The sequence below is a fragment of the Argopecten irradians genome, chromosome 14 (genome assembly GCF_041381155.1).
Source record: "Argopecten irradians isolate NY chromosome 14, Ai_NY, whole genome shotgun sequence".
NCBI lineage: Eukaryota > Metazoa > Mollusca > Bivalvia > Pectinida > Pectinidae > Argopecten > Argopecten irradians.
In genome coordinates, this window is record NC_091147.1 from 9,074,982 (window position 1) to 9,089,073 (window position 14,092).

The following is a 14,092-nucleotide window of genomic DNA, read 5'->3' on the forward strand; positions in this document are numbered from 1 at the left end:
CACTGTAGAGAACTTTTTACTTGAGAGTCTTCAATGTTCTCTTTACGCATACACCAGATGTGACACAACCAGCACCTTCAAGGGAGTGGGAAAAGTCAGACCAATGAAAAGCATTTAACATTTATGGCCTCATTAATGACCTCGATATCACCTGTGCCATTTATGGTTGCACGAGGGTCCACACGATTGATGAATAGTACTTCATACGAATTATGGAGCTATGCGCTAAGGAGAACTAATGAATGTGGATCTGGTGTAATTCCCATCATGCCGGAGAAGTCTGAAACAGCATATATGTACGATATGTTAGAATCTGAAAGAGATCCCACATCTCTGAACCTGTTGTTCCTAATATGAACTCTTGCCATGGATGGGTCATAAAAGAAGACAGGCTAGAACAACACTGGCAATGTAGTGTCACATCAGCTCATCGACATCGAAGACGACGCTCTGACTTTCAACGAATTGGATACCGATATCTCGATTACTCTGATTCGGACTACATGTGCCAGCTACCAGATATGCCGAGTCTCTTCAGTGGATAGTGCAGTGAGGCGAGAAAGCACGCGCAATGATAATGGTTATCATTGAGAACCAGTGAAAGACATATGTGACACTGTAGTAACCATCCTACATTTTGCTTATGCTATGCATAGAAAATAAACAATGAATCTGCTCATTTTCAAAGACACAAACGTTTTGGAAACTGTTAACGATATTAACGGAAACACAAGCTTAGCTTAGGTTACATTTGTTACGCTATCATTAGGCGTTGTGCTATAATAATTATTTTTGAGGCGCTGCTAATCTACACAATTGAGGGTATAACAATAATTTTTTTTGCATTCCTGTATATTTTTGTTGTTGTTGTTGTTGTTTTTACTGATTGATACGAGTTTAAATAACTGATTACGAGTAATAATTTGTTGTTGGGAAACATTTTTGCTGCGTCAAGCCAAGTATGAAAAATTTGCTGAAAAATCACCATTTTTGAGCTTAAAATCTTATTTTTTTCATTTCTTGCGTACAAATCACTACATATATTGATTATTTGGCCCTGATATGTATTTGTTGTTCTATTGTGGTCATTTTGATACCTCATGTCTACTTCAGTTGAAAAATATCAGTGTTATAACTATTTTGCATTTTTCAGTGAAATTCGAGATGGTGGCCATTTTGATGACGTCATAACCGGAATTTATACGATGTTAACATTGATTTTTGTTGTTTTTGTTGCTTAAACTGATTGATAAGTGGTCAAAAAACTTATTAGAAATAATAGTTTGCTGTTGGGAAACATTTTTGCTGCGTCAAGCTACAGTTGGTAGTAGACTAAAGGTTACACATTGTGCACACGGTGTGAACTACGAGTGGACACGGAGTGCACGAGGTTTAGACTACAGGTAGACACGGAGTGCACGAGGTTTAGACTACAGGTAGACACGGAGTGCACAAGATTTAGACTACATGTAGACACGGAGTGCACTACGTGTGAACACGGTGTCCACTACAGGTGGACATCGTGTCCAGGTAAAATATCCACTACATCCAGACCACAGACAGACTAGATGATGTGCCACAGAAATATGAGAAAATATGTATTGATTGGACTATGACAGATAGAAATAGTTATTGCGATCAGAAACATAATATTTATTGCAACATAAAAATTGCCGTTAATTACTGGAAATCATTCGTAGTGTAAAGTTTATTTGAATAGATACATATAAAGTAAAATGTATCAACATATATTATCATACAATTTAATTAATACATAAGGACGTTAATTATAGAATTTATAAAAGCGAATTAACTGCGTTGCAAATTAAATGCGTACGGTAAACCACATACTAGTTATGTCTCATCAATGGATAGTTCCCAGTAAAAACTATTTTTCTTAGCTAGTGATAAGTAGTTTAAGGATGAAATTCTTTTTCGTACGCATAAAGTGATGAACCTTGCGTGGAGTAAGATTTTTAGTATAAGCAAATCGTCGCCAAAGAGATATTTTGATCGGCAAATTATTTTGATTAAAAAGAATATATTGATGGACATAATAAAAGCAAGGACATATAAACATAAACAAATTAAATTCTTCATAAAATGTTAAACTATGTATGTATGGAATATAGTTTTCTAAACGGCAAGGTGCGCGAAATAGTTTGTATAATACGTATACATTTGCTACATGGAACCTGGCGCGTTGCAATGCATTGGAAAAATGAGAAATCGTCCATAGACGTTAAAAATCGGCATTAGAAATTACACTTTATTACACTCAACCGATTGAGGAACCTGTAAGCACTGGCTTAAGAAAGCAAAAATTTATTATCGAGCATGTGGCTGTTCGTGAGCATCACCAGTGTTCAAAGGACCGATCGCTAAAATGTAGGTCACATGTCTGATAACAAATCAAACAGACAGAATCAAAATAAATCCAACTTCTACCCATTTAAACTAGATTCATAGTTATTGATTAGATTCTGAATTTGTCATAATTATTTTAATTCTAGAAACCTTGATAATTTGACAATTTGACAATATTCTAATCTGACCTTCTTTTACAAACCGCGTGAGTTATATGATAACAATATTAATGTATGATCCATACATGTAGTATATTGTTCACTTAAATTTGCCTGCTCGAAAGATAGACCCCTAGGCTAGGACTGCAGTTGCCATGGTCACTTGGACTTCATACTGTTCCATCAACCACACGGGTATGATAATCTAAATTACCTAACATTGGTCAGAGTGGGGCCAGGGGCCTGGGGCCTTCTTTGGGCACCCTTCAATATGTTCTGTCAAGTGTATCACAGACTAACAACACCTGTATACATGTAGTACCTTATCCCAACCCCAGGAGGTCCATTTATAGCATGCTGTACTTAGGTGGCAGCCTCTCTACATACATACATACATATGTACATTGTACTCATCACACAAATACGTACAGTTATACAACAATGCTAGTCAATAGGGATATGTGTTTTAACTGGTAGTGCATTTTAATTTATTTGTTAATGAAGCTGTATATATTAAAATTAAAAATAATCTAAATACCAAGTGTATAGTTAACTAAAACATTTATTTCAAGATTATTGGAATATCATATTTCATCCAATATCTTTTCATTAATTTAATTTTTTTTACACTGGCTTTTTACATATATCAGAAACCTGATTATCATGACTATGTATATAAAATACCATATTACAATGTTGAATAAGTACCTAATCTACATTAATTTTGATTATAATATATACATGTATTATTGGTAAATTCAAGGTTGTGACAGACATGCATGATTTACGCATTGTACAGCTACCGTCAGCTCCACTTCACGGCTGCCTGTCATGACAATAATTGAGGTGTATTCAGCATCACTTACTATATGTTTTGCCAGCTAGTTTTTACGTATACCTCATCCCTCATCCCAATCTACACCCCCCCCCCCCCGGGAACCGGTGTACATGTTTACCCAGGCTCTACAACCAGCATGTTCATGTAAACTCATGGACCTATATGATTTTTAAACAGTAAAGTATATTTGTTTGTCTTAACAAACTTCCATAGAAACAATTCTAAAACCACATCTTATATAAAGATACTGCCCCCATTCTCATAAAGCCGTGCAAACACAGAAGATAACGATTCTGCCCTCTGGCCATTATCGATGGTCACCTTGAGGCACCTGTATAGCTGGATACTGTGGCTTACCTGTATGTTTGACAAGTTGTAATTATTGAACCATGACGCAATATACGATCAAGATAACTTGCGGGGTTGGGATCATAAACTTATTGTGTGTACCGGTAATTAAGAATCAAAACAAGCTGAATTGGGTACTTGTAGGTAGACTAGCCACCAATTAGTGGAGGACGTCATAAAGTTTGAAGTGGATTTAATTCTGCATGATCTTTTAAAGACGTTCAGTTTTTAATAAAGAATATGTAATTAAGCTATTTTTACGTACAATACTTTTAGAACTTAAAATAGCAAGAAAAATATTATAAAAGTGTAAATATTTTAATGAAAGACGATCTACAAGGGTATCGCTAGACAACTGATTGATAGGCACCAAATCTTTTTGTTTAAAAGCTATGTATTACCCGGTATATGATTGTATTACTGATAGCTTATTATAAAAGAAAAAGTGTCTCACATTAGGACTGGTTTTTGCTGCAATTCAAAGTTGTTTTTGACTTGTGAAAATGCTTGATGTAAATGATATATATATATATATATATATATATATATATAATGCAATTTACCCATAAAACATTTACTTCTGAAAACGTAATATAGACAATTTAAGATAAGAAATGGAAACTACTGATATAAAATTAAATAGACATATACTTAATGAATATAAATCAATCTTTATTACTTTTGCAGTGGAAAGGTTTTATTCATGTATACTAAAAAATATTGTATTATATATTTATATATACTGTACATTAAATTGTAGATGTTGTAATTAAAAAAAAAATAAACACTTAAAAATTATAATTATGTATTATTTCAAATTGAAGAACTTGAAGAAGATTCTTCCCCGATCCCTAACTGTAACACATCACCTTGTCTGTCTAGGTCTCAATGTACCTGGACACGATGTCCACCTGTAGTGGACACCGTGTTCACACGTAGTGCACTCCGTGTCTACCTGTAGTCTAAATCTTGTGCACTCCGTGTCTACCTGTAGTCTAAACCTCGTGCACTCCGTGTCTACCTGTAGTCTAAACCTCGTGCACTCCGTGTCTACCTGTAGTCTAAACGTAGTGCACTCCGTGTGCACAAGGGTGTAACCTTTAGTCTACTACCAACTGTAAATATGAAAAAAATTGCTGAAAAATCTCTATTTTTGAGGTTAAAATCAGATTTTTTCATTTCCTGCGTAGAAATCACTATATATATTGGATTTTTTGGTCCTGATATGTATTTGTTGTTCTATTGTGGTCATTTTGATACCTCATTTATCTACTTCGGTTGAAAAATGTCAATGTTATGACTATTTTTTTCAATTTTTAGTCAAATTCGAGATGGCGGCCATCTTGATGACGTCATAACCGGAAGTTCATCCCAACTTATGCAATGTTAACATTTTGATTTGTGATCAGTGGGTCATAAGGGTTCAGAAAAATATTGGTTCGGAGGTTTGGGGGGGGGGGGTGCATGTGGGACCCTCCTAGCCCATGGCCTAATGACGTTTCACTCGCAAACGTAGGGCGTAAAAAGCGCAGATAACTAAATATTTATTTTTATGTTGTTTGCTCCTTACTTCTTACTGTTTCCTGGACAATATTTTACATTAAACTCATTGTGCTACAGTATTATTTAGATTTGATATCAAACTATTATTAGGCAAATACGCTAGGGGATATATAGTTACGTAAACTAATCCACTTACCAGACGGCAAGAATAATGTTTGTAATCAGGTACCCGTAACCTTGCTCGTACAGAATGATGACTGTGGCGAAGGCCATACAGAACAACAGGATGAGGAACCACTGAATCAGGTAGGCTGTAACAAAGACAAAACGTTCACATATTTTATCATGGGACTAATTCACGTACAATATGATACCCAATAACATTTGTACGGGACTAGTATCTTCAGTGTTTAGGGACTAAACTGTTTGTAATCTTCCATCGCCAATAGAAACAATAGTCCCGCACAAACGTTATCGGGTATCACGTAGAACGTGAATTATTCCCGTTGAGTAACACGTCATAACATTTCAACAAGATTTTATTGATTAGTAAATTTCAAAGAAATACTTTCATCAAATATGATGTTTGCTCAAAACTGATTACATTGCCCTAAACATTAATACATTTGTATACATTTTGCTGCAGTGGATTTTTAAACAGGCGGAGTCATATTCTTCTTTTAGAATTTTCGTAGTCTAAACCTATAGCTTACACCAAGAGGTACTAAACCTTTACCTTACACCACGAGGTACTGAACTTCTAGCTTACACCACGAGATACAAAACTTATAGCTTACACCACGAGATACAAAACTTATAGCTTACACCACGAGATACAAAACCTATAGCTTACACCACGAGATACAAAACCTATAGCTTACACCACGAGGTATATCCAACTTGGTATCCGCTATATCTCATCGTCCCAACCTATGATACGACAAAAGAATAAATGATAAATAATTAGACGTAAAAATGTATATGTTTGTCGTGTCGTGTTTTTTCTATGACTAAAATATTCTACATACAAGTTTGTATTTGTGAGCTAACTCAAAGTCTTATTCAACTTATCCTGATGTATGTATGACTAAAATATTCAAGATACAAGTTTGAATTGTTAGCGAAATCATATTTTCGATATATCAATTCAGATACAATGTATCTTACTTAACAATACTTCCATTGTATAGTCAGCATTATTGTGGAACAATATCTGAACGTTTTACATTTTGCTTTCAAAGAATACGAATACGTAATCATTGAGAAATATCAAGTTGAAAACTTTTAATAATAACTTAATATGTTGTTTTAGTATTAAAACACATTACAAGCTACAAAAGTTTACTTTGAAGTAGATGGTAATGAAGCAATGAGTATGTTAAAAGAGTTATTTATGTACCATCGCAATGTGTTAAGGTACACATCTATTTATCTGTCTAAATCGCATCGAAATGAAATCGCCGACAGAAAAGAAATAGCATACCAGGATGGAAGAGTTTGTCTTCTCCGCTCGAGCTGGAACATGGTAGGTTTTTCCTTTATGTAGAGCCAGCAGGTATTTCCTATACGTAGATATAAGGTAACGATATACAACATAATAATAGGTTAATGGAGATCTAAATAACTCACTGGTAAAACTTTTATTCAAACAAGGTGTCGACTTCTTGAGCCCAGTAGTACACATTAACAGTCACTATAAATTTCGTAAATGAACAAAGAAATCATAAATATTATTGCTCCTCAAACTTTTTATGTGACAAAAACATTGATTTTGTATATTTATCTGCTTTTATCAAAACTTTCCATGATATATGTACATGTATACAGTATGTATAATCACATCTGAAAACTTTTACCGGTGAATTCTGCTACAGTAACTCTCCCTTAAATTGAGATACGTGAATTTGTAAAAGGAACTTAAACCAATGTTCTGCTAGAGTACGCGTTCAACGAATCAACACAAATGTAGGTCGAATTAAGGTCAATCGATACTTTAATTGAAAGTCGGATGGAACGAGATAATATACTCGGAGCGTACTATATAACATACATTATCAAAACTTGATTCAGTAAAACAATAACAAAAGGTTAAACTGATACTATTACACGTAAATTGTATAAACCTTTTGTACTATTTATGTACCAATCAAGTGTATAAACATAAATAATAGTAATATAAACATATATTTTGCGGCATGGTATAGTATATTATTACTAATACAAACAAAGCCGTATGTGTTACCTGTAGGACGAAATGACGTGCAGGAGGATCAGACAAGAGAGAACACACCCCAGTATGGTAATGTTATATTTATACTATTACATATGTGTTACTTGTAGGACGAAATGACGTGTAGGAGGATCAGACAAGAGAGAACACACTCCAGTATGGTACTGTTATATTTATACTATTACATATGTGTTACTTGTAGGACGAAATGACGTGTAGGAGGATCAGACAAGAGAGAACACACTCCAGTATGGTACTGTTATATTTATACGTATACCTATGTTTACCTGCAGGACGAAATGACGTGTAGGAGGATCAGACAAGAGAGAACACACTCCAGTATGGTACTGTTATATCTATACTAATGCATATGTTTTACCTCTAGGACGAAATGACGTGCAGGAGGATCAGAGAAGAGAGAACACACTCCAGTATGGTACTGTTATATTTATACTAATGCATATGTTTTACCTGTAGGACGAAATGACGTGCAAGAGGATCAGACAAGAGAGAACACACCCCAATATGGTTCTGTTATATTTATACGTACACCTATGTTTACCTGTAGGACGAAATGACGTGCAGGAGGATCAGACAAGAGAGAACACACTCCAGTATGGTACTGTTATATTTATACTATTACATATGTGTTTACCTGTAGGACGAAATGACGTGTAGGAGGATCAGAGAAGAGAGAACACACTCCAGTACGGTCGCTGATATTATACAGGCTGGCAAGTAGAGAATACATAACATAGACAAACTGTTTATATAGAGGCATTTAAAGGTCTCTTAGTAAAGTTAAATATCGGATTATAGAATGAGAGATCGTCAATCATGTTCTGATATCATACAGGCTGTTCGACGACATCAAGAGAATTGTTCTTTTATATTTAAAAATTCTATATTTACTTAATGAGTGCACATAGTACAAATACTAATAATGGCTAGATAGATACTATCTTTATATAGTGGCCTGTCGGTGTGTTTCAAGTATGCTACAGCCTAGTTAGATGTATAAGGGCAGTGAATAGCTGGGAGTTTGTATCACTATCATTATATATCTTATGATAATCGAAATATCCCTATTTTATCGTCAGTTCCAGCAGTTACTACATAAAACACCTTAAATATGCTCCACCGCCAACAGAGCATATACGATACCTATCTTTGAACAATTACTGATGTTTAATCGTGTATATATGTGTCTAATTAACACAAACATTTTGTTTTTGGTACATACTCAATCAGTGCTTGACTCCATAAAGGGCATAATGCCGTGGATTTTTTTTCGGGGCGCAATTAATTATTTTTAATATTCATATCTCAAAGAAAAAAAGGAGCTTTTTAACTTTCAAAAGATGGTAACGGTGTAAAGTAAGTAGCTTTTGTAAATGAAGAAAAATACTTATTCGTCTGCTCCTGTTTTTGATAAAGAAAAAATACTATTCGTCAGCGGTGGATCATCTTTAACCCATATACTTACACCTGTAGGCGTACACAAGATAGTAGGTTATGTATATGGTGCCTTGGAGTTCCTCACTTGGATTGGTATTCAGAAGTTCATCAAGGTACTCTAGAAACTGGTCAATAAATGGGATGGAAAATATCAACAGTTCCACGGTCAGCTGCCAAATAGATAAACCAGGAACATGAAGTAATGAAATGAAATCCATTCAACCGTGAAATATATGTTTTGTATACGGTTCGTGTTTGACAAGATGAAGCCATAGATTGTTTTTAATGTATAACACAAAATTCTTATTTATTTCGATCATTGTTTGAGTCTTTCATACGATTTCCTTGATAGACAAAGTGCTTTCGTATTCGCTGTTCCATAAAACTGTCGAAATGTTCATGTTCAACAGTTTATGCATAAGTTATACATATTGCATATCATGTATGATTCTATGGACTTATAAACGCCATCTTAACGCCTTAAACGCCTGTCCAATATATATCGCGAGTCAAAAATGAAGTTTATGAATTCTTTGAATGTGCATAGGAGTTACAACTATCTCAGACTTCTCTAACCTGCAATACGTTACCTTGTATACTAGAATAAAGCTAACACCAACTGTAGCCAGGAACCTTGTCGAATATTTAAACTCTGAAATAGTAAAATAGTTATATTTTTAAATTTAACGACAGAACCTGGTACATAACCTGGTACACAACTAATTAATTAGATCAACATACAAGGCATCGATATTGTTGGTCAAACCAGTATGTTTGTAGCACTCACAAATTCAAAACGTCTGTATTCAATACATATTTAAGACAATGATGCTTATAACTCCTAAAAGATGTGAAAGAGGAGTTTCAATCTGGTGACATTTTTGACGTTTTCTGTTTTATATTATGGCACCAGATGAACTTTATTCTTGCATAATTGGCATTTTGCAAAATTGTCACTGTGGCCATTTTTTTGTCAGTAAGTTATATTTTTTAATTTTTTTATATACAACATATCAATGCATAATAATTCATGAAATATAAAAAAACAAAACTGGATCATACAGAAAACTGATCCTCCTGTTTAACCTCCATAACTCACAAGGAACTCCGACCTGACCTTAAACATGTCATTATCAAAATGATTATGTAAACAAAAATACTGCTTATCGGCCATGGCCACCATTGACACCCCTCCTTTAATATGTAACAACCTACCGGGGTTGTTTTTATAGATCCAAGGTTTGATTATTGGTTTCAGAATTCCCTTTTTTTTACTTTTATTCCTGGCTCAACAACACTGTTAAAAGAAATAGTTCCGTATATAGTTACACAAATTAAAATTTAAGCATTGAGTCCGCTGTTTTTTTAATTCCATGTAGTTTTATTAAAACAACGATTATTAATTGTGAAATCAATGCTTATAGGTTTTTTTATTATTACTTGATGAAATAAAATAGTTTTATCTACGACTCAAGTGATTGTTTCAAGGTGGTTCAAATTCAAATTGTAAAATGATACGTATTCTGTATTGTCTTTAATGTTTGTATTGTCACTTGATACTGAAAATCAATCAAATGTAAATGATTTTTAAAGTATTACACGCAAGCCACAGTTATTAAAATCATCTGAAAAGCATATCTTCAATATGCTTACGCTATGTCATATACGTATTGTAAATAGAAAATGGATGTCCCAATTTAAAACAATTATTTGGCTTGATATTTCAAAACAACTGAAAATCATATGGACAACATAGGGAATCATTTAAATATTTATATTGACATGAAATAACAATAGTCTTTATTCAAACTTAAAACCGGATGGTGGAGAATATAGGTACCCTGCAAGACATCTATCAAGGTCATGACGCATACGCAATTGAGAAAAAATAATCAGCTGTTTACTGACGTGAGCAACTGGTTATCAAACAACCATATGCATTTGGCAAATATGATATATATATACTTTAATTTCTTACATTTTCTTTGGTCGAGGCAACACGAAGTTTTTCTGGATATGTCTCCCTAAAATGGATTTCCTTATCTCTGACAACTTGTCCTCCTCATTCAAGACCTTGATGTCCCCTATAGCGGTCGGCGTTGCTAGGGTTTTCCGGAGTGTCTTTACAAAACGAACGGGTAGTACTATCGATAGATACGTCAGACAGACAAGTTTGGGCAGGATCCGGAGCAAAAGTAAGATGGTGAATACCTTGGATATGGAATAGAAACATGCATTTATCAACATAAACATGTAGGATAAGTTAAACAATGCCCTACAATATGTCCGGGTTTTTTTCCCATTTCTCATTAAGAAATTCCGTACAGTCGGTTATTTTCGCAAGGCTATTTCTTAGCGGTTGCGAAAAATGAGAAAAGGATGAATCAAATATACAAAAGTACAAGATCAAAAATCACTAAACCACTAGGATCTAAGTTTCTTAGTCCTAATCGTGAACATTTTGACACTCGAATGTAACGGCTATACAGTAATAAGACATGTACAATACACACGGTGGTGTTTTGTTTTTTTGTTTGTTTTATTGGGGGGGGGGGGGGTCATCAAATGTCTCTTAGAAAATTTATGAAAAAAATATGAGCTTTATTATAAATAAATGGTACGGATTTGTTATTTGCATCTTCCCATGTAGGTTTTTAGAATTTAGATTTATTTCGATCAGCATCAACCTGACAGAATGTAAAAATACACACTGTATTTAAGTACACTTGAAAATCGGATTAACGCCTCATTCAAGCATTGATAAAGATTTAACTTATTGAAATGGAAAGTGATTTAAACCGAATCAGAAAAAAGTTATAAATAGGAGGATTCAAAGATAAACTTTTTTGAAAAAATAAATTCTGAAATTCTGAAAGAACCCAACGCATATGTACATATTCTGAATCATGACATTGCTGGAATGAATAAAATAAATACAAAAACATCAGTCTGATTTACGAATGCAATTTCTATCCGTCCTTTTGAGACAGGTTTTACTGTGTATCTATAATGAATACTGATTTTATTATTAAATCGAAACCTTTATACTCAACCATTACTTCTTTTACACTTACCGTTCCGTAATCGTGGCTACATATAAAAGCTTCATAATAGGCTATCACTGTAAATGCCAGCACATGAAGGGTACCAAAACCGTAACTAAACACAGTCCGGAGTGATAGAGAGGCGAACAGAGGAAAACAGGCGATCCCGTATACTATAACGGACAGGATGATCACAAAAACTGAAACAAAAACAGGCGATCCCATATACTATAACGGACAGATGATCACAAAAATGATCACCTAAAAACGAGATGAAAAAACTGAAAAAAACAGGCGATCCCGTATACTATAACGGACAGGATGATCACAAAAACTGAAACAAAAACAGGCGATCCCATATACTATAACGGACAGTATGATTACAAAAACTGAAACAAAAACAGGCGATCCCATATACTATAACGGACAGGATGATCACAAAAACTGAAACAAAAACAGGCGATCCCATATACTATAACGGACAGGATGATCACAAAAACTGAAACAAAAACAGGCGATCCCATATACTATAACGGACAGGATGATCACAAAAACTGAAACAAAAACAGGCGATCCCATATACTATAACGGACAGGATGATCACAAAAACTGAAACAAAAACAGGCGATCCCATATACTATAACGGACAGAATGATCACAAAAACTGAAACAAAAACAGGCGATCCCATATACTATAACGGACAGATGATCACAAAAACTGAAACAAACCGATCCATAACATAACGGCGATGATACAAAACTGAAACAAAAACAGCGATCCATATACTATAACGGACAGAATGATCACAAAAACTGAAACAAAAACAGGCGATCCCATATACTATAACGGACAGAATGATCACAAAAACTGAAACAAAAACAGGCGATCCCATATACTATAACGGACAGGATGATCACAAAAACTGAAACAAAAACAGGCGATCCCATATACTATAACGGACAGGATGATCACAAAAACTGAAACAAAAACAGGCGATCCCGTATACTATAACGGACAGGATGATCACAAAAACTGAAACAAAAACAGGCGATCCCGTATACTATAACGGACAGAATGATCACAAAAACTGAAACAAAAACAGGCGATCCCTATACTATAACGGACGGAATGATCACAAAAACTGAAACAAAAACAGGCGATCCCATATACTATAACGGACAGGATGATCACAAAAACTGAAACAAAAACAGGCGATCCCGTATACTATAACGGACAGGATGATCACAAAAACTGAAACAAAACAGGCGATCCCGTATACTATAACGGACAGGATGATCACAAAAACTGAAACAAAAACAGGCGATCCCGTATACTATAACGGACAGGATGATACATCACAAAAACTGAAACAAAAACAGGCGATCCCATATACTATAACGGACAGGATGATCACAAAAACTGAAACAAAAACAGGCGATCCCAATACTATAACTGGACAGGATTATCAGATGATCACAAAAACTGAAACAAAAACAGGCGATCCCGTATACTATAACGGACAGGATGATCACAAAAACTGAAACAAAAACAGGCGATCCCGTATACTATAACGGACAGGATGATCACAAAAACTGAAACAAAAACAGGCGATCCCATATACTATAACGGACAGGATGATCACAAAAACTGAAACAAAAACAGGCGATCCCATATACTATAACGGACAGGATGATCACAAAAACTGAAACAAAAACAGGCGATCCCATATACTATAACGGACAGGATGATCACAAAAACTGAAACAAAAACAGGCGATCCCATATACTATAACGGACAGGATGATTACAAAAACTGAAACAAAAACAGGCGATCCCATATACTATAACGGACAGATGATCACAAAAACTGAAACAAAAACAGGCGATCCCATATACTATAACGGACAGGATGATATCACAAAAACTGAAACAAAAACAGGCGATCCCATATACTATAACGGACAGGATGATCACAAAAACTGAAACAAAAAACAGGCGATCCCATATACTATAACGGACAGGATGATCACAAAAACTGAAACAAAAACAGGCGATCCCATATACTATAACGGACAGGATGATCACAAAAACTGAAACAAAAACAGGCGATCCCATATACTATAACGGACAGGATGATCACAAAAAC

At 34.7% G+C, this 14,092-nt stretch overlaps 1 protein-coding gene and 1 pseudogene across 1 annotated transcript in view; both read right to left on the minus strand.

Moving 5' to 3' along the window:
- LOC138308258 (uncharacterized) overlaps nt 1-14,092 on the minus strand; it is a 465,904-nt pseudogene that overhangs the window by 94,230 nt on the left and 357,582 nt on the right.
- LOC138307327 (receptor for retinol uptake stra6-like) overlaps nt 1-14,092 on the minus strand; it is a 29,597-nt gene that overhangs the window by 7,724 nt on the left and 7,781 nt on the right. Inside the window, 10 exon segments of the mRNA XM_069248014.1 lie at nt 5,411-5,525; nt 6,096-6,144; nt 6,698-6,776; nt 8,100-8,175; nt 8,931-9,072; nt 9,493-9,554; nt 10,118-10,177; nt 10,180-10,199; nt 10,881-11,113; nt 11,977-12,146. Of these exon segments, the coding sequence (XP_069104115.1) occupies nt 5,411-5,525; nt 6,096-6,144; nt 6,698-6,776; nt 8,100-8,175; nt 8,931-9,072; nt 9,493-9,554; nt 10,118-10,177; nt 10,180-10,199; nt 10,881-11,113; nt 11,977-12,146 (1,006 nt within the window).